Source organism: Hoplias malabaricus, chromosome 5 (assembly GCF_029633855.1).
Source record: "Hoplias malabaricus isolate fHopMal1 chromosome 5, fHopMal1.hap1, whole genome shotgun sequence".
Lineage (NCBI taxonomy): Eukaryota > Metazoa > Chordata > Actinopteri > Characiformes > Erythrinidae > Hoplias > Hoplias malabaricus.
The window spans coordinates 55,642,454-55,667,484 of NC_089804.1; the positions used below are offsets into that span (position 1 = coordinate 55,642,454).

A 25,031-nucleotide genomic window follows, 5' to 3' on the forward strand; every position below is an offset into this window, starting at 1 on the left:
CTCTCTCTCTCTCTAAATCTATCTTCTTCTCTCAAACATAAATCAGTCTATCCCTTTTCCTCCTTAATTTCTCTTTCATTTTCTCTCTCTCTCTCTGTATCTCACACTTTCTCATCATCTGTTCACATCACGGAACAGATCTGAAGGTTTCTCTCTGAGCATCAACTGTCCTCTCTGCTTTATCATCAGTGATGATCCAAAGAGAGAGAAAGGGATAAAGAATGTGAGAGAGAGAGAGAGAGAGAAACAGAAGGAGAGGAAGGAATGAAAGACAAAGCAAAAAAGATGAAGGGAGAAAGATACATCCCCCACACCCACACACATTTTCTTTGGTGTTTTTAATGTTATGGCCTATTGTAAGGGAGCTGACCATCCGTTCCCCTGTGTGAAGGAGTCATTAACCCAGCGCCTGTCAGAGGAGAAAGGAGGATGAGAAGAGGAGCTCAGAGATGGCCAGATGCAGAGTAGAAGTTCCAGCACCAGCCCCGTGGCCCATCCCCCTGCAGTTACCACAGAAACCAGAGCCCAAAAATAGCCGCTCCATGCTGGGGGTCATCCAACATCACATTCCCCTTGATGCTGGAGGCTATTTTTACCCACCACTGGCGAATGAAACCCATGAGAGAAGAGCTGCGTGGTGTTCAGCCGTCCAATTAACGTCAGCACGATGAAGGCTAACAGCTATGAGTCTGTTCCATTATCCACACACACACACACACACACACCGGTGTAGAGAAGCCGCTTAAAGCCTCCATCAGCAACATTTATAACACATGCTCCATCCTGCGGAGAGAGAATGGCTTTGTAATCTTCTCAGATCCACACTTTCTGAGACTGAGGTGCTTCAGTAAACGACTTGATGACCATCTCACCAAGGGACTGGTCCCATCGTTCCCCATGGCAACCGTCCCCCGCATCCTCACTGGTTTCTGACGGACGGGGGGGAGAAGTCAGGTGTCTGAATCTGAAATACGTAGTTGAGCATTGGCTGATATTTCAAATATTTACACAGCCACTGACTGGTCTTCTGGACCCCCCCCCCACCCCCACCCCCCCGTCTAAAACCTGTCATCCCTCCTCCGCATCAGAAACACAAAGACACTTACAGCAGCTTTGCATTTTAAGCAGAAAATGGTTGAAAGTTAATTCTTCGTGAGCATAACCCACACATGCACACAGTAAGAAAGAGAGAGAGAGAGAGACGAGTGTGGGGGAGGGTGTGTAGGGGTATGTCTTTCAGCGTTGATAATGGTCACAAAGCCAAACATAGTCATTATATAAATAAGTCCATATTGGGCTTTCACTGTATGGGAGAGCCTAAAGAGTGGAGGGGTGGATGGATGGATGGAGACATGTATAGATGTAGGGATTGATGGGGGATTGTAAGGATAGAGGGCGGCACGGTGGCGCAGCAGGTAGGTGTCACAGTCACACAACTCCAGGGACCTAGAGGTTGTGGGTTTGATTCCCGCTCCGGGTGACTGTCTGTGAGGAGTGTGGTGCTCCGGTTTCCAAAAACACGTTGGTAGGTGGATTGGTGACTCAAAAGTGTCCGTAGGTGTGAGTGTGTGTTGCCCTGTGAAGGACGCCTTGCGCCCAATGATTCCAGGTAGACTCTGGACCCACCGAGACCCTGAACTTGATAAGGGTTATAGATAATGAATGAATTAATGGGTGGATAGATGAATAGATGGATGGATGTGTTAATGGATGGATGACTAGGTAGATGGATAGAATAATGAGTGAATGGGACCCACAAGGCGGGAACACACCCTGGAGGAGGCACCAGTCCTTCGCAGATCAATACACACTCCTCGGGAACACACCACACTTCATCTCACAGACAGTCACCCGGAGGAAATCCACGCGGACACAGGGAGAACACACCACACTCCTCACAGAAAGTCACCCGGAAGCAACCCACCGAACACAGGGAGAACACACCACACTCCTCACAGACAGTCACCCGGAGGAAACCCACGCAGACACAGGGAGAACACACCACACTCTTCACAGAAAGTCACCTGGAGGAAACCCACGCAGACAAAGAGAGAACACACCACACTCCTCACAGACAGTCACCCAGAGGAAACCCACGCATACACAGAGAGAACACACCACACTCCTCACAGAAAGTCACCCAGAGGAAACCCACGCAGACACAGGGAGAACACACCACACTCCTCACAGACAGTCACCCAGAGGAAACCCACGCGGACACAGGGAGAACACACCACACTCCTCACAGAAAGTCACCCAGAGGAAACCCACACAGACACAGAGAGAACACACCACACTCCTCACAGACAGTCACCCGGAGGAAACCCACGCAGACACAGGGAGAACACACCACACTCCTCACAGACAGTCACCCGGAGGAAACCCACGCAGACACAGGGAGAACACACCACACTCCTCACAGACAGTCACCCGGAGGAAACCCACGCAGACACAGAGAGAACACACCACACTCCTCACAGACAGTCACCCGGAGCAGGGCTCAAACCCACCACCTCCAGGTCCCTGGAGCTGTAACAGAGACACTACCTGCTGCACCACTGTGCCACCCCAAAAAAACAATATTTACATTCAAATATTGCACATAAACCTTTTGTATATGAAAAGTTTGTTGCATGTTGAGTGTGAAATGACATGATACGAAAAAAAAAACTTACATTCCACTTGGAAAGTATTTGGCACGATTGATATAATACCAAAAATGTACAAATTAAGTGGTATGGCTGTGTATATAGCCTACTGAGAGCAGTGTTTCTTGTGTACAGCCTGACAGCAGCAGGGAGGATCTGCGATAATGCTCTTTTGTAGAGCATTGAAGATGAATGAATGAGTGTGTATAGTAAATATATATATATATGAAATGTAATATCCTTGAAATATGTCATTTGTTGAACAGAGATTCTGCCTTGCATCCAGTGATTCTGTTTAGGCTCCGGACCCACCACGACCCGGAAATGGATAAGTGCTTACAGGCGATGAATGAAAAGAGATTGTTTTCAATGGGATTAATTGATTGAGGAGGGGAATTTTAACCCACATAGAGTAAAATATTAGTACTGGAGCCACGGGATGAGAGCGCGTATATTATATTTGGTGTAAACACATACAGTAACAAGAAAGAGAGAGGACGATTCACTTTTTCTTGATAGGGTCCCTTTAAAATGAAGTAATTTCTGTTAACAGATGGTGTTAATTCCATTTAAACATTTAATATTATTTAAAATCATAATGCTGTGAATATATGGAATATTTGGAGGTATTTTAAACTAGATTGAGTGTAGTATTCTAAGTATACCATTTAAAATACTCCCTTTTAAAGAGAGTATTTCCCTTGGAGTGTGGCTGGTGTTTAGCTGTAACCGCTGTGGTCGCGGAGGCCCTGCCTCACAGCTGATGAAGCCGAAGAAGCTGATGGGGCTGTAGGCTGCAGCCAAGCGTGGAAACGGTGGAGAACCCGACTCAAAACCGCGATTAAAGCTTCTCTTGCCGGACCGCTCCGGGTTTAACGGCTTTAACCGGGACTGGGGGATTGTTTTAGAGGATGGAGGACGACTTTGTGTGTGAATATGACTCCACCTGGGACACGGAGAGCGACGGGGACGAGCTAACGGACAACACAACGCGGCGCTACGACAAAAATAAAAAGACCAGGGCCGCTTTTGTACGTTATAACGCATATATTTCGCTTCTTAATGTATGTGTTAGGGGCTTCGTTGAGACTTGGGAATCGTGGGTTTGTGATAGTGGTTTTGTACGCGTTTAGGGTGATTTCTTAGCTCTTTTTCAAAGGGAAAAGGCTTCTGCTGCAGCTGGCTGCCTGTTAACGTTAGCTTGCGGCTAAGATGCTGAGGGAAGCTGGAGTAGCACATACTCGTTACATTTTTAAAATTCTGGACGGTTTTTAAGCCACAACTTAATGATTTTACTACTTAAATAAGATCATAAGACGAGTTAGACGTGTCAGGGCTGGTTAAATCACTGTAATGTGTACTCAACGTGTTTGTAAGTACAGATAGTGGTATTAAAATATAAAGCTATTTTTTATTAAGGTGGGCAAAACAGTAACGTTAATATTGCGATATTGTGAACATGTTATCACGATATCTCAGGTTTAATAGGCTTAAATGTGACAATGGTGTAACTGTTTCAGCCTCAAATCCAACACAAATGCATTTATTATTATTATTATTATTCACAATATAGATGAATGCAATCAATTCACTTTGTTCTCACCCAGCCACCACACCTTATCAACGGTCCAGATGGGTTAAACTTGGGTTTAGAATGGCCATGGTCACTGGATGGACTGGTACATGGGCTATAAGTGGGACCCAGGTGGACTGCCTTTATGGGATAAATCAGGACAGTTCAGTAAGTCTATATTTGCAGCCCATATGAGATGTGGGCTAAAACCACATAGGCCATAGGTTTAACTCATCCTGGACCCATCACTGACCCTGGAGCGCATTCATATATATATAGGGTTGGAGATTACACTTGTTGGTACCCAGCTGGGCCCAAGATTGGACGGTTAGCTGGGTTGTGATAGCATGAAACATAGTATGTTTGACATTATTATGTAGCATTGACGATTACTAAGGACAATAGATGTTGGCATTTATAGGGAGCAGGTTTTCTGAGATGTCTTCAACATACTGTGTACGTTTGATAGAGAAGGGAGGGTCATACGTTAAGAGAGAAGAGGGCAGATAAGGGAAAAAGCTGTCATAGATTCACCAGAGAAACTTGTGGTGTCATAGTATTTGGTGATAATGATAGGAACAAGACATCTGAAGAGATGGCTGGCTCTGTAAGTTCCTAATAGAAATGTTCTGAAGACTCAGGCAGTGCTTCATGCGTTTAATTGTAAACCTTTATTAGAAATTAATAAAATGGGCTCAGTTGTTTGGGTTTTTACCACAATTTTTGGTTTAAGAATTTTGAGTAGAGTGGACTTATAATGGATATTGGGATTTACATGGATTAACAGCGTATTGAAGTTAAAATAGTTCCACAATACATTATTAAAATTCTTTGTTTCTGAGGTTAAGTAAGACAGTGCTAATGCAACATGCTATAGTGGCTTTTGTAGAAATGGGGGCCCTTTTTAAGATAAGGGATTATAAGGTAACACTACTGGTCTCAGGAGAATTCAAATAATTTTTCCGGATTTCGCCATCAGTTATTTTTTACGATTAAACTCAATTAACAAGTCAATTATAGTGGTTTGATGTGCAGTACTGGTTTCTAGAGATTCTACAATGGTGGTGATAGGAACCAGATGTCTGCCTCTTAAAACTCCATGGCAGAAAGATGTTAGCCTTCATACATTTTTTATTATTACGCTGGTTAATGACCTAAAGACTGTTTTACATTTGTTTTGAGATGCTTATTGCATAATTGTGTTATTCAAATTGTGTTTGTGGATTGTAAATTCAATGGGTGGATGAGAGTTGTAAATATTGCAACCCTTAAAAACCTTCTCCCTGTCCCTCTAGATTTACAACTTTAGCCCCATGTGTAAAGACCTTGATGTTCTTCAACATTCATCAGTCATTCATACACTTGGATAGTTTTTGTAGATTTGTCTACAGTTCTGTCTCTGTCATACAGCTGCAGGGTCTCGGGATCCCGGGTAGGATCCTCTCCTTGGGTCACTGTCTGTGAGGAGTGTGGGGTGTTCTCCCTGTGTCTGCGTGGGTTTCCTCCGGGTCACTGTCTGTGAGGAGTGTGGTGTGTTCTCCCTGTGTCTGCGTGGGTTTCCTCTGGGCGACTCTCTGTGAGGAGGGTGGTGTGTTCTCCCTGTGTCTGTGTCGGTTTCCTCTGTATGCTCTGGTTTCCTCCCACTGTCTTAGATATGTTGGTCGTTGCCGTGGACTTGGAACTGTTCATACGTGTGATTGTGTGAGTGATGTAGTGAGCGTGTGAAACTGTCTACAGGTGGGATTGTGTGTTTGACGATCTTTGTCCAGTGATGTCTTACACCAATGATTCCATTTAGACTCCAGATGAACCACAACCCTTAAAGGATGAGTGAATGAATGAATGCTCAAGTCTGTAACCTTACTGAGCGCTAATTAAGGGCCTGTTAAACTGTGTATTACATTTTTAGACCTAATGATTTGTTAGATGCTGATACAGTGTTCCTTCTCTTCCCACAGTGGTCCAACTCTTCTTCCAGAAACCTTCGGGCAGCGAAGGACATGCAGAACTACAGACACGGATATCCAGTGAGTGTAGTCTTCCTTAAACGATGACAGCAATGATCCTGTCTCAGCGAATCTGAGATTACGGTCAACCAGAATTGGGCAGTCCTAAACACTATTTACGCGCTGGACCCGCGTTTATGTGAGAGCGCAAAGACGAGGTTAAACTCAGCAAAACATACACAACGAGTGCGGAGGAACAAGAGCACTGAGTAAAAACAGAGAAAACGAGAACGGAGAAGAAAGAGAACAGAGTGAAAATGACAAAAAAAAAACAGCTTCTGCTCCTCGCTCCTCACTGCTGTGCGCTCGGGGTCGGGGTGAACAGCGAGGGGCTCATCATGTAAAGGAACAGACAGGGAGAACGCTGCTGTAGGGCTTGACATTTCATTAAGCACCAGAGCTGTGTTCCACCGTGGAGAAGAATGGGAAACCGACGCTTGATACTCCTTAGGTTTTCCACAGCCAATCACAATTTAAAAATGGGTTTTCCACTGTGACTTATGATACATTAGGAATTTTGTTGGTCTTTAAACCTTGTTCTCTCTCTCTCTCTCTCTCTCTCCTCAGAACATTATTGATGAGGAAGGATCAGAGGAAAGAATGCCTAACTTGAAATTTTATTTAAATGAACTTAAGTCTTCTCCTGATGGTAAGATCTCTTTACTCGGATGTTTTGATTCTGTAAATGGTGAATTCAGAAGATAATATCTGGACATTGTCTTTTTGTCTAGTCAGCCACATTGTGTTTATTGTCTGGTGTGTTTAATGTATGCTCTGCACTCATTTCATGCTGCTATTTGATCTGTCCTCGTGATTCAGAGCAGCATCAGAAAGGGATTTACGGAGCTTTTAAACTCCTTTACTGTGTAAATATATATTCAATGTAACACTGGGGTAAATGCTTATTCAGTGGCAATAACGTATATTTTTTTATAATTACAGTTTTGTTATAACTGAATAACATTTGGTTGACCTCTTTATGCTGTGTGCCTCAGATGTGTCAATCGAGACCTTTCACAATGAGTGGAGGACAGATTACAAGAGGCTGGAAAGAGTCCACTCCTACATTCAGTGGTAAGCTTTGAGGTTCTTTTATTCTAAAGTCCTCAGTTATGATCTGAATTATTCCATCAAAAAGTGTTGTGCAAAATTTCGACCCTTCGCTTCAACATACGCAATGAGAATGATGTCTTCCTGATCTAGGGGGGTGTCTTCAGAAGTAGGGAGGACATTCACAGTTGGCTCTAAAGCATACTGCAAACTTACAACCGCACCAGGGCTTTTCACTTGACACACATCTTTCTGTTTCACGTCTGTGTTTCTCTGAACAGTTTAGAGAGGAGTGCTATGTCTTAAGCATCTGCTTTATGCTAATCATAAAGCATAATTATTATTCATTCATTATCTGTAACCCTTATCCAGTTCAGGGTCGCGGTGGGTCCAGAGCCTACCTGGAATCATTGGGCGCAAGGTGGGAATACACCATGGAGGGGGCGCCAGTCCTTCACAGGGCAACACACACACATTCACTCACACCTACGGACACTTTTGAGTCGCCAATCCACCTACCAACGTGTGTTTTTGGGCTGTGGGAGGAAACCGGAGCACCCGGAGGAAACCCACGCAGACACAGGGAGAACACACCACACTCCTCACAGACAGTCACCCGGAGGAAACCCACGCAGACACAGGGAGAACACACCACACTCCTCACAGACAGTCACCCGGAGGAAACCCACGCAGACACAGGGAGAACACACCACACTCCTCACAGACAGTCACCCGGAGGAAACCCACGCAGACACAGGGAGAACACACCACACTCCTCACAGACAGTCACCCGGAGGAAACCCACGCAGACACAGAGAGAACACACCACACTCCTCACAGACAGTCACCCGGAGGAAACCCACACAGACACAGAGAGAACACACCACACTCCTCACAGACAGTCACCCGGAGGAAACCCACGCAGACACAGGGAGAACACACCACACTCCTCACAGACAGTCACCCGGAGCGGGAATCGAACCCACAACCTCCAGGTCCCTGGAGCTGTGTGACTGCGACACTAACCTGCTGCGCCACCGTGCCCCCCCTCATAATTATTATGCTTTTTGCTAATTATAACTGTTAATACATGGCACGTATAGAATTGTTATACGAGAGCAGTATCACACTGAAGGAGGTGCTGTTACTGAATGTTAACACGGCTAGGAATAACTTCGATGCCTGGATTTCTGAGACCTCTGACAGAATCATGACTGTGCTGATATTCAGTAGAAAAGCAACATCTCTCGGGTGACATTTCTTAAGTAACTTCAAAGTCTGTAGCTTTGAATAAGCCCTTCATATGACATTGGGAGCGGATCTTTTCCAGCAGAAACTGCCATGTAGCATCACACAATCTATACAGTAGACTAGACTGAACAATCCACACAGGTTTTAGCATTGAAGCAGCAGCTTGGAAAGGGCAGGAGGGGTGAGGGAGGGGTACTTTCTGCAATTTTTTTTCAGGATCAATAAAGTTTTAACTTCTCTCATTCATTTGATTGCAGTCTGCAAGCGCACTTAGTACAAGGCCAGAATTACTTCATGTGCATTTAAAAGGGCCACAGCGAGGGGGCGCTGTAGGAGCTCACTCTGAAAACCTTAGGGGGGGGAAAAAATACAAGCCCAGTAACCCACTGCAGTTGTGAGTTTAGAGCTCAGTTTGGGTTAAAAGAGAGGAATGACGCTGAAAAAGGACAAAATACTCAAATACTAATGTTTTGAGCCTCAGTTTGCTGGAAAATCATCTGCAGTGATGTGCTAAACCACAAGTGCCTGTTAGCGCAAGCTGTGTTTATTTAACTTGTATTACAACTTTTCTATTCCTCCAGCACCACTCGCTGGAATTTGCTCTCTCAGAAATGGGTTCTTGTTATCAACACGTTTGTCGGTCTGTGCTGAGCTGAACTGCACAGCGCCAAAAACCCTTCACTCCACCCACACAGATATGAGACCCATGCAGCCTGACAATGCACCCCCACCCCACCCGTGGTATTTTGAGACGTTCTGACAGTATGAAAAATGTGGATGCCACTGTATTTTGTTTTTAGGCAAGTCTAAAAGTTGTTTGTAAATGATGTGTCCAGGCATTGTTTCAGGTCTGATTCAAAGAGTTTCCTTCCTGTTTTGGACTCTGTGTTTAGTGCTGTTTCTCAGTCAGAAAGTTACTGCGAACAGAAAATTATATGCAGGTCAAATTAAAATGCTAATCCAGGGTTTGGAACAGAATTAGTTTTATAGCATACCTTTTGAAATATAAAGCCACAGAAATGTGTCCATATGATGCAGCCCTGTCACTTGCAGTAGCTCTCCTAGGACATGCAAAACAAGCTTACTGTGTGTTTGTGCGAATATTGCAGGTTGTTTCCTTTGCGAGAGCCGGGGGTTAATTACATGGCTACAGAGCTCACCAAGAAAGAGATCCAGGTGAGTGTTACTGCAGTAACTGAATGTTTCTCCACAGGAGTGTGGCGTTTAAATGAAGCGTGAACGTTTAAATCTTCTCAGTGCGTCTCCGGACGGATTAATCTCTGATTAAATAAATCATTTCTGCCCAAACCTGATCCTGGAGTACCCCTGTGCTGTGTGCTTTGGTGTTTTTTAGTTCTAACACCCTCACTCCAGCTCAGCAGGGACTTCTTAATGAGCTGATTAGTTGGATTAGTTTTGGAGTGGTGTTAGAACTGACAAAACAAAAAAAACGTGCAGAATACGGTGGAAACTGGAAGCTCAGGATATGGGAGACCACCCATGAGTGAATTTGGGGAAAATGTTTAATCGTCTGTTTTTCTGAAAAATATTTAGATTGCGGTTAGAATTGAAAGTATTTTTCTTTAAATTAAGCTCTGTATATTCACAAGTCACTCCTCCCTCGTTGGTCCACCTTGTAGATGTAGAGTCAGAGACAGTAGCTCATCTGTCGCTGCACAGTGTGTGTCGCTCGTCCTCTAGTCCTTCATCAGTGACACAGGACGCTGTCGGCTGGATGTTTTCGGTCGGTGGACTGTTCTCAGTCCAGACACTGAGGGGTTTAAAAACTCCAGCAGCACTGCTGTGTCTGATCCACTCTACACCAGCACAACACACACTCACACACCACCACCACGTCAGTGTCACTGCAGCGCTGTTCGTTCTGTATTACAGACATTTGAAATGTATTTTCAAGCAAATGCAACTTGTTTCTGTGATCTCTGTGTCTTGTCTGATTGCGTGCTCTGGATTTCTCTGCAGGCGTTCAAGGAGAATGATGACGCCAAAAGGCGTCTGGTGGAGTCCTATGAGCTGATGTTGGGGTTTTACGGAATTCAGCTTGTGAACCGAGACAGCGGTGAGGTCAAACGGGCAGAGAACTGGAGGGAACGATTCGCTAATCTGGAGCGGTCAGTTTCACGCTACAATACAAAGAGTACACCACAACATTTTGTTCTTATTTTGTCTCATTTATGTAAAAAAAAAATCACACTCCCAACTACAGGAGTTTCAGAAGCATGGTTTTTAACATCTGCCTGTATCCTCGCTACTTTTTTTCCCACCTGATTAACCTCCCATTCCCCACAGCATTGAAGAGTTTATCAGGGTTACAGTATATATCCCCTACTTGCCATCTTTTGGCTCCAGAGCCTCCAAATTAATTGGCTGCTTTTCTGAAAATTCTATAAATATGTAATTGATTCTGTTTGTCTGTAGTGGGTGCACCTTAAAGTAGCAGATTTCACTCTGTGTAAAGTGTGGCTACTCATATTTGGATATAGAGTGTAATGTAATTTTGACCGTAGCGTCCAGCCCTGCCATTCAGAGGGTAACAGTGATTGTACTGTTTATCTCTCTTCTTTCAGGAATATGCACAACAACCTGCGGATCACTCGGATCCTGAAGAGTTTGGGGGAGCTCGGGTTCGAGCATTTCCAGGCGCCGCTGGTGCGGTTCTTCCTGGAGGAGACGCTCGTGCGGAAGAACCTGAGCAGTGTGAAGCGTAGCGTGCTGGACTACTTTGTTTTTGCGGTGAGAGACAAGCGGGAGCGCAAGAAGCTGATCCGCTTTGCTTTCCAGCACTTCGAGCCAAAGGAAAAGTTTGTGTGGTGCCCCAGGAAGATCCAGAAACGCTTCAAAAAGAAGGTGGAGAAGAGGCAGGACTCTTCAGTGGGTAATGGGCAGATACCAGGCAACGAGGAGGCTCGGTCTCAGAGCAAAAACAAGGACCCTGAGAGAGAGGGGAAGATGATCGAGATCCAGAAACAAAGTGACGACGATCCCTTGAGCATCGACTTTGAAAAGCAATTGGAAAGCTCCTCCTTTGACGTGGAACTGATCGAAGACCCCTCGCCCCTCAACAACGGCAGCGGTTCTGACTATGGAGAGATGGACCACACCAGCAGTCTTGAGTCCAGTGCTGCGCAGATTGCGGATGCAAGTGAGGAGGAATCCAGGAAGGACAGTCCAACTTCTTTAGCAGCTAAAGAACCTGAGAGCGTAGTACTTGAAGATAAAGAAAGCACCAAGACTAAGGAGGAAATTCCTGTCGTAGAAACCAACAACTGTTCTCCTGAGCCTTCCAGCTTCCAGGATGAGTCAGAGAACATGGTGATTTCTGCAGATTCCCAGCAGAGAGAGACTGAGGCAAGCCCTGCAGTTACTTGTTTGGGGAAAGCTATGGTAGAAAGTCCCAAACACGCTTTATCGTCGCTGCCGTTGGGCGAACGGGAAGAAAAACTTGCCAGGACTGACGCTGATAGCTGTTTATCCAAGTCTGAGCACACAGAGGCTTCAGGAGACGCTACAGCCGTTTGCTCGTTAGAAAACCAAGGAAACGCTGACTCAAACAGCGTCAACAAGCAGGCAAACGGGACGGAGAAGGTAGAGCCGATGGACACTGACCCCAGCCGGAGTGGGGACTCTTAAACTGAACCGGAACGTTTGAAGGAGTTAGTTTGGATAGATAGGAAAAATAATCTCAACTGCATAAAGTAGAGAGAGGAGAGAAGGGGGTGTTCATGATTAATTCATTCACTGATGAGATAAGGACAAATAAATGAAATGTATTCTTCAACGGAGGGATCAATCGTGCCGTTCCTCTTTTGTCACTAAAGTAAAGAACAAAGGCAGAGTGGACAGGTGTTTTATCCTGCCCTCAGTGCCCCTCGTTTACACCATGTTTACTGTGTATAGTATTTGGATTAGGGACAGTGCAGGACGCAGGCTTTGTCTTTGATACTGTGAAAGATGTTGACATGTTTGTGTTCAGTCAACAGATCATTTGCACTTTTAAAAAAAAAACCCAGTATTAGAGGAAACCTCAAACTTAAAGACCATAGAAAACCACTGCTGCTGAACAGTACATTTCTGAAAACCTTTACACAGAGGAACCGTCTGAGTATTAAATAATGCACTAGGGATGTGAATGGTTATGCAGGGTGTCCCAAAATAGTAAGGAAACCGAAAAGAAAGGAAACACCCACGTACAAAATGGTCATCCAATTTTAGGAACATGATGTGGCTTTACAGGTTGGTTTTGCTCTTCTATGTGGGTCTTTCCTTTCCTTTCTGTCTTCTTACTTTTTTGGGACACCCTGTACATTGAAGCATTAAAGGCAAGATCAAACAGACATCGACTGATTTCGTTTTTTATTTATTTATTTATTATTATTATTATTTTTAAGGTGTGTCTCGTTTCACTCAAACATCCAAGTGAAAGGAGACAGTTGGACGGGGAGAAACGTGGAGGGGACGTGGTTTCACTCATTGAGATTGGACTGGATGTTGAAAAGCCACTGATTCAAAAGTGTTCAGCTCATCTTCCTGAATTGATTCTTTCAACCTGTCTGTTTAAATGAATCAGAATCTGGTTCAGTTGATTCAGTTTCGTATTTGCACCGTGCTACTCTTATAACTCTCTCTTGCATCTTATAAGGCATTAGTTTAGGCATCATTTTCCCCACTGCCCTTCAGTCCAGACGAGGGTCCAGCAGTGTCCACGGAGTAACTGGACCCCCCCCCCCCCCCCCCAGTCTCACCCCAGTGGTGTTTTAGGGAAATGGGTCGTGATTATTGGTAGTGAGATAAATATGAATTTCCTGCCTTTAGCTGTGTCCAGAAATGGCTCCCTACTCACTACTCCCTACATGAATGAATTCTGGAGGGTAGTGAACGATTTTGGACACTACCTCATGCAAGGTTTTTAACCCAAAAAGAAAAAAACCCAGGGTTTTATAGGTATCCTGAATGCACTGGGGTCAACAGGTTGTAGACTACGAATTTCGGTGCATTCTGGTATTGTTTGAGTGCACTTCAGATTGTGCAACATGTTTTCAGACACCAGAACACTGAACTAGTGGACTACATAGTGAATAGGGCACATGTTTCGGACTCTGGAATCAGAAGAGTTAATCCAGTGTCCTCTCTGATTGGTCAGGACAGCAGATGAGGTAGGAAATTAAGAAATATTATTGGTTAATATAAGTTTTCCTGTGGAGGATGAGTACAAATCAGTCAACGCACAAATCAACTAAAAATATAAATAAATAAATGAGTAAATATATATATATAATGTCATGAAATAGGGCATAATTAGTTAAACTTGTTGAATTTATTTCTGTTTTAATTTTCCATGACTTACTTATGCCCTTTTCATGACAAATATATACTTATTTACATATTTATTTATATTTTAAATGTTTTTTTGTGCGGTTGTTTATTTATATGTATGTATTTTTTTCTTAATATTTTTCCACGCCCACGTCACACATCTGAATAACTTCACAGAAAGGAAATAAACTCCAGTGTGTGTAAAGATTATAATGAATCAGGAGTGTTTTGTTTGAAATGATTTTAAAACCGTGGACTCTGCTCAGTGGCTGAACCAGGAGGTGTCTCCGTAGTAACACCAGGCTACGATTCCCGAGCTTGTGAATGTGGGACCTGGTTTTCCCTTTTTTTAAACAAGGCAGTGTATAAACTGAAGTGTCAGCAGTAGTCTGATGCCGATGAGTGTGTTGAAGGGTGTGTTCACTAAAATGGATGTTGTGTTAATACAGTTGACTGCAGCACTGAAAAACAAGGAAAACCCCAGGCTGCCCACACTGTTACAATGAAGAAAACAGGAGTTAAATATGAGCAGTGCTCTTGATCTGGCTTTAAAGCAAGACTTGAAGTGACTTGTGTATTGATCCTGTACCTGTAACGGAAGTCAGCTTTCGCCACACACACACAAAGAATATTTCCAATTTTTTTTTTTAATAGGAATGGTGTTTTTTGAAGTTCTGTGACGGAGAGTTTTATTGTAAATCGATGACTTGTAGGGGCAGCACGGTGGCGCAGCAGGTAGTGACACAGTGTGTTGTGGGTTCAATTCCCGCTCCAGGTGACTGTCTGTGAGGAGTTGGTGTGTTCTCTTTGTGTCTGTGTGGGTTTCCTCCGGGTGACTGTCTGTGAGGAGTTGGTGTGTTCTCCCTGTGTCTGCGTGGGTTTCCTCCGGTTGCTCCGGTTTCCTCCCACAGTCCAAAAACACACGTTGGTAGGTGAATTGGTGACTCTAAAAGTGTCCGTAGGTGTGAGTGAATGTGTGTGTGTTGCCCTGTGAAGGACTGGCGCTCCCTCCAGGGTGTATTCCCGCCTTGCGCCCAATGATTCCAGGTAGGCTCTGGACCCACCGCGACCCTGAACTGGAAAAGGGTTACAGACAATGAATGAATGAATGGATGGATGACTTGTAGAGATTTCTTTCTAGTGGTGAATAGAACCAGGCATCTCCATGTCTACAACACAGTGACGGCATTTTACCTCCTGCCCATAACTAGAAATGACCTCCACCCTCCTGAAGTGTTGCCTTGTGTGATTTTTAGATTTAGAACAGATGGCAATTTGGTGTTTAAAAAAATACAGCTTTTTCTCAGCCCATCTTTCTCTCAGATTGAATTTAAATATCTTTACTGACATGGATTTTTATAAAGCCTGTTGTCAAAGCCCTGAAAAGAAAAAAATGGTAATAATAACTATAATAAGAGGAAAATAATTAATAAAAAATACCTGTATTAATGAACTGAAGTTTCTCTCTGTCTCGCTCCCCATGGAAGTGTGAACCATTCCAGTGAACGAACACTCCCAGTATTTTCTCCGAACACACTGCAGTATATTCCCTACAACGTAATGTGTGTAAGAGCAGTGTACGATTGTGTAGGGACGGTCAAATAAAGACTACCTCAGAGATGCATTATGAATGGCTTCTATTAGGTCCTCCACAAAAACAATACACGAAAATCTCCAAACTATCAGGAAATTATGGTCCTGTCTGCTGCTGTTTAAGAATTAACTTTCTCTGAGGAATCATTAGAGCCTTTTCCACATTTTTCCTGCATTTTCCACAAGGGGGCATCATTAGGTAACGTCTGTGACCTGCTTTGGTCCCAACCCCACGAGCCCCACAGCAGTGTTCTCCCCCTGTGTAAACAGCCCCTGTTCAGAACGCCCGCTTTCAGCACCTGTTCCTTTAAATGATAATGAGCCGCTCGCTGTTCACCCCGACCCCGAGCGCACAGCAGTGAGGAGCGAGGAGCAGAGGCTCTACATTGGGCTTCTCTGTTGCTGAGTGTTGGTCATTGTCTAGTCCTTCATTATAGGACACTGTTGGCTTGGTGGACTGTTCTCAGTCCAGCAGTGACACTGAGGGGTCCAGCAGCACTGCTGTGTCTGATCCACTCGCACCAGCACTGAGAATGATCCACCACCACATCACACCTGCTCTGAGGGGGTCCTGAGCGCTGAACAACAGGGGGAGAGGGGGTGAGCAGCTTTTGGACTACCAAGTGCACCTATATGGCCAGTGAAGCTGAAAAAGTGTCCCTCCCGTTTGGATCCAAGTCCCGCCCCAAGCTCTTGAGCCCCACCCATGTCGAGTTTCCTCCGCCCACTTGAAGCTGGCTCCTGTCAGCAGGGACCTTTCTCTCCTTCAGCTGGAGCCTCGGGTTTATCTGGAATCCTTGCTGAAGGCCGTGAGGAGAAGGAGAGGTCCATCTCTGTGAAACCTGGGCTGAAAACAGAAAGCGCAAGGAACCCGGGGGGCTTCTAATCCACTTCATTTCTGCCCCCAGAAGTAGCTGAGAGAGGGGCAAGACTATGGCCATGTTCTCAGCTCTGGGGCTGCTGTTGCTCTGCCAGCTTTTGGCTTCATCCCTCGCTCAGGTAAGTGGTGCAAGCTTGTGATGTTTGTTTATTTGAGCCAGGACATAGTTCTCTTTTGGGACAACACAGGCAAATCTGAATCTAAAACGTGAAATCTGTTTTTTTGGCATTGATTCAGGCTCGTAGTTAGAGCCTCTGCAGTGTGCCGTATTCATGGTGCTGTAAAGTAAATGATGAATGACTGAATGGTTTGTAACTGGACCCTTGATATGGATAAGATTTGTCTTGGTTTATAGAGTATACACTGGTCCTACACACAAACACTTTTTAGAGACACTGACTCTGACTCTGAATCTAAATCTTTCTTGGTTCTGATTCGGGCCTTTAATCCAAACCCATGCTGTAGCTTTTATTCGGTCTTAACTCCATGTGAAAGACTATAAAATGGATTTTAATAAAATGTAGATGGAGTATTTTCACTCTGTCCTTTTGTGTAAAATAGATGTCATTTGCTTTATTAATGTTGATAAGGTCCTGAACATACACCCATTGTACAGTTTTTAAAGCAGCGAGTGGCATGCAGTGGTCATGCGGGGGGTGTAAAGGCTAATATTGACCATTTTAAAGTGGCACACACTTGAGAAGTTTGTGAAGCTGGGGATTTTTTTGCCTGAGCTGTGGAATGCAGTGGCCCCTCCACAATGGCACCTTTGTTCCTGAAGTCTCCCTCTGCCCCGTGTTCGATTAGTGATCTTTAGATTAGGAATCTGTGATTATTATTAAAGAAACAGAGGTTTAAAGAGTTAAATATATGACATTTATGATCAGAAATCTCACTTTTGTGCGTGTATTTGGAGTCAGACGCGTCTGTAATTGGGAAACGTTATGGTGAATGTGTGTGTTTCTGTGGAACGTGATGAAAGTACATTTTTTTTTTTATCTCTTTTATTGTTTTTGATGAACAGACCAATAGAAATGATTCAAATTTGACAGAAAATACTTATAATATCTATCCTATTATACATATGTTGTTTTAAAACTCCATTTTGGAGATAAAAGCTTTTCTACCTTGATAAATAATCAATTAATTTTATTTGAGAAAGTGCTGTAGATGATCGGAGACTTCAGAGTGGTGTTATTAACCACACATTAGAAAATGACTGCATTAAGAATGTACGTATTTATATTTATATTTACGCATTGATGGTTTTCTCTTTGATAGAGACCAGGTCCCCGTGGCTCACCTGGACCTCCAGGACCCCCAGGAACCCCAGGGAAGGATGGCATTGATGTGAGTGAGCTGTGGACTCTTAGATTTTGGATGATAATAGTTTAGTAACTATACTTTAATGAGTTTTAAAAGCTCAGTTACTTCACTGTGAAGTTTTGATAAATGCAGTGTATCACTGGGTACGGGAAGGATTCTCTCCTCTGTCAAAACTGTCAAATTTAAATGTGTTATTAAGACTCTATAACACATGGAGAGGGCTGGAGAAAGTCCTGTAACGTGTATATATTTCACGTTGATTAACGCAGAGACTTGTGTTTTGCCGCTCTCGTATTTCCAGTTGAGAATGATCCAATAAATACTTTATAAATGACTAAAATATGCAAATTTCTTAATGAGAACAGTGTTGATAGAGGAAATCTCAGTAGATTTAAATGATGAAACGATTTAAGATCAATATTATCCCTGTTTCATATACGAAAGGGTTACTTCACAAAGGGAAAATAAAGTAAATCTTAGGTTTGACGGTGTTACGATGATATCATTTATTTATTTATTTATTCATGTAAATTCGGTCCATTCACCAGGAAAACAGCTAGACTTTCAGTTTCTTTAAAAATGATTAAAATTGGTAAATGAATGATTAAATACGTTTTAAATTGTATTTATTTATTTTATTCATTCAGTGGTTTTACTTCATTAAATGTTGAATAAATTTGAACATTACTGCATTGATTCAAGGATTGATTCTGTTTGTTATTTATTCAGTTGGTTATAGGATTATCATTTTAATTTTTATTTTATTATTATTTTATTTTATTTTATTTTTTGACAAAAAATCCTTTTTGTCAAAATGGAGGAGCAGGTAGAGTCCGTTTCCGAATCAGAATAAAAATATAATCCTGGGTCCGTGGAGAGCAGAATCATCCTGATGGAGGCTGTGGAGAGTCGTCCGTTGGATCAGAGTTGATCAAAAATTTATATCTGAGGCTCCTCCTCCAGAAAAGTGCAGTGCTCATTCCTGCAGAGCTGATTGGGACTGGAGTGGGTGGTGAAGGGGTCGGGCCAATCCAACGTTACCCAAAATGTTTACCTTTATATTTCCAGTTCCACCCTTTATTCAGATTAGAAAGTGCACTGAGATGGAGCTCTTCTACAAACCGTACAGTGTCTTACATTAACCCTGACCTAACAATGATGGACTTATCCAGTTTGTCATCGCTGTTGGAGTCAAGCCTTACTTCATATTTATTTTTGAGGATTTGAATTTAATTATTTTAACAAATTGAAGATAAACACTATTAAAATGTATCTATCATTAGGTTAATGATATGCATATGAATATTTTCATAAATTAAATGTAAATATTTTTACAATTTGATTATAAATCTGTCGGCTGCCTTTTACGTTATGTGCAAATTAGTTTTTTGTGTTTAAATTTCATCGTGAACTGATCACACGGTGGCGTTGTGGGAAGCGTCGCAGTCACGCAGCTCCGAGACCTGGGGTTAAGGGTTCAAACCCAACTCAGGTCAGTGTCTGTGAGGAGGGTGGTGTGTTCTCCCTGTGTATGTGTGGGTTTCCTCTGGGTGCTCCGGCTCCCTCCCACAGTCCAAACACAAACACGCTGGTAGACGGAGTGAATGTGTGAAACTGTCTACAGGTGTGAGTGACTGGGTGAATGTGTGAGTGACTGGGTGAATGTGTGAGTGACTGGGTGAATGTGTGAGTGACTGGGTGAGTGTGTGAGTGACTGGGTGAGTGTGTGAAGCTGTCCACGCAGACACAGGGAGAACACACCACACTCCTCACAGACAGTCACCCAGAGCGGGACTCAAACCCACAACCTCCAGGTCCCTGGAGCTGTGACAGAGAACACTGCCCGCTGTGATACTTTGCTGCCCCTTTATAATATGAAAGACATGCATTATTTCTTGAAAAAAGCTAAATTATCTGCATTTTATGTTTAAACAAGAGAAATTACACACTTTCTGATCATAAAACACACTTTAAACAATCTACAAATGTGTAGAAAAAAGTTAATAATCTCGTTATATTCTTACAATAATTCAAAATTGAAAAATATCAGTTGTTTTTTGCCTAGATTAGATACGATTTCATTGTTTTTAACTGTGTATCTGGTTTAACGTACAGTAATGGCATTATCTCCCTGTGATGTGTGTAAAGTTGTAATGCCTGCTCTCAGAGCTTGTTACTCCGTGGAGAAAATGTTTATTTCGTTTACTAAGAAAACACTGAACGTTTCCTCAGTGAATGTGGAGCAGACTGGACACACAGAGGGCTATTCATACCTTCAGCCCTTCAGAATCCAACACAGCCTTCTACAGTTACCCCTCACCCACCCCCACCCTTCTGCACAGCTCTCACTTACCCCTGTGCTCCTTTACTCCAGCTCTGTGTGTCCCCACCTTCCACACACTCCTCCCCCAAACACTTTTCCTGGCTCTTCTTCCCTGACCCCGATAGAGCTGTGGCCTACACCAGCTTTCATTCGTTTCGATTCGTTTGATTGGATTCTGTTCAATTCTGTTTGATTCTTTTAGATTCTGTTTTTAGATTTTCTATTCTACATTCTTACTTCTTAATTATATTACATTATGTGGTATTCTGTGGTGTTCTATTTTATTCTGTTCGATTTGATTAGATTCTATTTTTCATTATGTTACATGATAGTGTATTCTATTCTATTCTTTTGTACTCCATACACCGTTATACGGTTGTTATAAAGTTATATAATACCACAGTTAGTTCTGACCTTGCAGTGTAATTGAATAGAATTGAACTGTGTGGGGCGGCACGGTGGAGCAGCAGGTAGTTGTCGCAGTCACACAGCTTCAGGGGCCTGGAGGTTGTGGGTTCGAATCCTGCCCCGGGTGACTGTCTGTGAGGAGTTGGTGTGTTCTCCCCGTGTCCGCGTGGGTTTCCTCCGGGTGACTGTCTGTGAGGAGTTGGTGTGTTCTCCCCGTGTCCGCGTGGGTTTCCTCCGGGTGCTCCGGTTTCCTCCCACAGTCCAAAAACACATGTTGGTAGGTGAGAGTGACTGGGTGAGTGTGAGAAGCTCTCCTCAGGTGTGAGTGTGTGAGTGAATGTGTGAGTGTGTGTTGCCCTGTGAAGGACTGGCGCCCCCTCCAGGGTGTATTCCCGCCTTGCGCCCAATAATTCCAGGTAGGCTCTGGACCCACCGCGACCCTGAACTGTATAAGGGGTACAGATAATGAATGAATGAATGATTGAACTGTGTGTTTTTTTCTCTTCTATTTCTGTTATAACCTCACAACAAACACTGATATCACCATTACCTCACATTACAGCTTGAACCTTGTGTACAATTAACAAGTACCTTACTGATACATTATAGTGTACTATACTCTTTATTATACTGTACCCATTTTATTTTATTCTTTGTTATACTCAATCATATTCACATATTTTATTATATTCTTTTGTTCTGTTCTGTTGTACTATATTATACAGTATTACAATATACTATATATGCATCTATATTCTACATGATTCTACATTCATTCATTCATTCATTATCCAATTCAGGGTCGCGGTGGGTCCAAAGCCTACCTGGAATGCTGCAAGGCAGGAATACACCCTGGAGGGGGCGCCAGTCCTTCACAGGGCAACACACACACACACACTCACACCTACGGAAACTTTTGAGTCACCAATCCACCTGCAACATGTGTTTTTGGACTGTGGGAGGAAACCGGAGCACCCGGAGGAAACCCACGCGGACACAAGGAGAACACACCACACTCCTCACAGACAGTCACCCGGAGGAAACCCACGCGGACACGGGGAGAACACACCACACTCCTCACAGACAGTCACCCGGAGGAAACCCACGCGGACACGGGGAGAACACACCACACTCCTCACAGACAGTCACCCGGAGGAAACCCACGCGGACACGGGGAGAACACACCACACTCCTCACAGACAGTCACCCGGAGGAAACCCACGCGGACACAGGGAGAACACACCACACTCCTCACAGACAGTCACCCGGAGGAAACCCACGCGGACACGGGGAGAACACACCACACTCCTCACAGACAGTCACCCGGAGGAAACCCACGCGGACACGGGGAGAACACACCACACTCCTCACAGACAGTCACCCGGAGGAAACCCACGCGGACACGGGGAGAACACACCACACTCCTCACAGACAGTCACCCGGAGGAAACCCACGCGGACACGGGGAGAACACACCACACTCCTCACAGACAGTCACCCGGAGGAAACCCACGCGGACACGGGGACAACACACCACACTCCTCACAGACAGTCACACGGAGGAAACCCACGCGGACACGGGGAGAACACACCACACTCCTCACAGACAGTCACCCGGAGGAAACCCACGCAGACACAAAGAGAACACACCACACTCCTCACAGACAGTCACCCGGAGGAAACCCACGCGGACACGGGGAGAACACACCAACTCCTCACAGACAGTCACCCGGAGCGGGAATCGAACCCACAACCTCCAGGCCCCTGGAGCTGTGTGACTGTGACACTAACCTGCTGCACCACCGTGCCGCCCTCACATGATTCTACAGTTTATTTCTATTCAGGAATGTTCCCAATATTCCCACCACATGATCTTCTATTGTAATCATTTCTATTCTACTTGATTACATTCTGTTTTTATTTCCTCTGTTCAGTTCTGTTGTATTGTCTGTTATTGTACTCCATTTTGTTCTATTGTAGTTCAGTCTATTGTAAATTCTGGCCTATCACATTTTCTATACCATTCCATTGTAATATATGGAGTTTCCTGAAAGGAGGAGGCAGGTTTTTTTCACATAGATTTTATATATTTCACATATTGTTTATTACTCCACATGGTCTTTACTTACGTTATAATTGGTCAGTTCCTGGATTTGTAATGGTTTGACACTACGGTTCTGCTCCATGAATGAATATAAGTGAGATCTGATACAGAACCAGAACTCAGACTCAGTTAAACAGATCCTCAGTGAACATAGCCTCAGTAATCACATACGAATAAATACCCTTTTGTTATTCACTTACTCCACAGGGAAAGCCAGGCCCTCCCGGACTTTCTGGAAAACCTGTGAGTATTTTACTGGATCCTGAGACTCTAAACCACATTTACAACCTTCTCTGCTCCACTCTGGAGTTTCGCGTGGTTCAGGAGGACTGACAGGATGAAGTAAAAAAATAAGAAAAACACACAACTGATCTTAGTAGTGGAAGTAGTAGCAGAAGTCAGTCATTCATTATTATTTTCTAAAGTGTATCCGGAATATCTGACAATGTTATGTGTGTTTTCTTAGTCATTGAATAATTACACTGAATTATTCAATGCTAGTGAAATATTATTAAATCATCATTGAGTCACGAGGGAACCACTGGGCTGTTTGCCGTACCACAGATACATCTCCTTTCCACTCAGAGGAACTCAGAGACTTGGAAACTAGGGACTCTCCTGTTGAGAGACAACCTGGAGGAGCCTGGCCATACCGGGATTGCTCAGCATATGTGATAATGCACCGCAGTGGTTCACTCAGGACACAATTTTAAAAATATTTCTCATTATATTATTATTATCACATATTTTTTGACCAGTTTCTACACAGTTTTTGTTGCTGTGTAGATTTTGTCTCATGAAAGTGTCTTAATCCAACAATAAAAAAACATGTAGCAGCATGTACAGTGATAGTAGAATATCCTTACAGCAACCTTCTAGTGATACATCTTGGGGAATTAACTAAATGTAGACAATTTCACTCATTTTGACAATTTTCTGGCAGAATTAATGTTGTTAGATTCTCTCCATGACCTCAAGTCAAACCAGTTCCTCTCCAGTAAATGCAGCTGATCCTTGTTCTGTTCACTGTGTGTTGCATCTAATTGTTTTTTTGTAATGACACGTTTGTGGTTTTAACCACAGGGCCCTAAAGGAAAAGCTGGGACTCCGGGGACGGCCGGGACCTCCGGACTGCCTGGACTTCCAGGAGTGGACGTAAGTCTGAAATGTTAATAAACAGTCTCTTGTCTTTTGGGACTTTAGAGGAAGTTAGAGGGGTTAGGGTTAGAGGAGTTCTTGGAGTTACAGGGTGTAGGGTTTAACGTCTCCCCCTACGAAATGGGACGAGCCTTCAAGGTCCTGATACCTCATCAGAACACAAAAAAGAGCAGCGCTTCATTCCCAGGCGATTAGCGCCGCTCTGTAGCAGCTCTGCACCAGTCTGCAGTGATATCAGAGGAGCTGCTGGACTTTAGCTACATTTAGAGCCTCATTCTTCTTCAGAAGAGTTCCACAGTCAGAGATTACCCCCCTCTCCTCACTCTTCTGTGATAGGGATCTCAGCTCAGATTCTTGTTCAGCAGCTTTCAGTTCCACCTTAAATGTTGCAGTAGACTCAGGTGATATTCTAAGGTGGAACTACAGAGACATCAGCTGCTACTACTACTACTAGCCCATGCTGTTCTTTGGTGCATCAGCTCCTGTGTGTGTTCATGGTTTGGATGCTGTACAGCTGTCTGTGTCCGTTGTGTTTCAGGGTTTGCCGGGTCCTGATGGTAAACCAGGGAAGGACGGACCTACAGGATTCAGAGTAAGTGTCTGACCATTTTTACACTGCAAATGTGAGAGTGACTGGGTGAGTGTGAGGAGCTCACCTCAGGTGTGAGTGTGTGAGTGACTGGGTGAGTGTGTGAAGCTCTCTTCAGGTGTGAGTGTGTAAGTGACTGAGTGAGTGTGAGGAGCTCTCCTCAGGTGTGAGAGTGACTGGGTGAATGTGAGAAGCTCTCCTCAGGTGTGAGTGTGTGAGTGACTGGGTGAATTTTAGAGTGACTGGGTGAGTGTGTGTGTTTGTTCATGGGTCATGCGTTACTGGTCTTTGCCAATTACCACATGTGGATGTAGTCGCATGAGCATGTGGTTGATTATTGGGTAAAGTTAGGGTGTGTGTGTTTTAATTTATTGGTTAATGTTTGGGGGCCAGTTTTTGTAGTTTATGGGGTAAAGTTTAGGGAAAAGTGTGTTTGTTTATTGGGTAAAGTTTGGATACTTGTGTTGTAGTTAAATTTGGGGATGTGTGTTTGGGCAAAATGTGAAGTTTTGGGATTTATCTGGTACTTTGTTTTAAATTTAAGCATGTGTGGTAGTTTATTTGGATGAAGTGTAGGGACGTGTCTGGTAGTTTATTGACTAATGTTCAGGGATGTGTCTGGTAGTTTGTTGGGTAAAGTTCAGGGACGTGTCTGGTAGTTTCTTGGGTGAAGTTTAGGGACGTGTCTGGTAGTTTGTTGGGTAAAGTTCAGGGACGTGTCTGGTAGTTTATTGACTAAAGTTCAGGGATGTGTCTGGTAGTTTGTTGGGTAAAGTTCAGGGACGTGTCTGG

General features: G+C 43.8%; 2 protein-coding genes across 2 annotated transcripts in view; both read left to right on the forward strand.

The window, feature by feature from the left end:
• The first annotated feature begins 3,364 nt into the window (after positions 1-3,364).
• Positions 3,365-13,766, forward strand: ogfr (opioid growth factor receptor). Its single transcript, XM_066670104.1, has 7 exons — positions 3,365-3,679; positions 6,180-6,248; positions 6,795-6,876; positions 7,223-7,301; positions 9,638-9,704; positions 10,509-10,657; positions 11,114-13,766. The coding sequence occupies exons 1-7, from the start codon at positions 3,560-3,562 to the stop codon at positions 12,174-12,176; spliced, it is 1,629 nt and encodes a 542-aa protein (XP_066526201.1). The 5' UTR covers positions 3,365-3,559; the 3' UTR covers positions 12,177-13,766.
• A 2,619-nt stretch (positions 13,767-16,385) lies between these two features.
• Positions 16,386-25,031, forward strand: part of col9a3 (collagen, type IX, alpha 3) — a 42,658-nt gene continuing 34,012 nt past the window's right edge. Inside the window, exons 1-5 of the mRNA XM_066673295.1 lie at positions 16,386-16,451; positions 17,614-17,682; positions 22,700-22,735; positions 23,576-23,647; positions 24,189-24,242. Of these exons, the coding sequence (XP_066529392.1) occupies positions 16,386-16,451; positions 17,614-17,682; positions 22,700-22,735; positions 23,576-23,647; positions 24,189-24,242 (297 nt within the window). The remainder of the gene's footprint in view (positions 16,452-17,613; positions 17,683-22,699; positions 22,736-23,575; positions 23,648-24,188; positions 24,243-25,031) is intronic.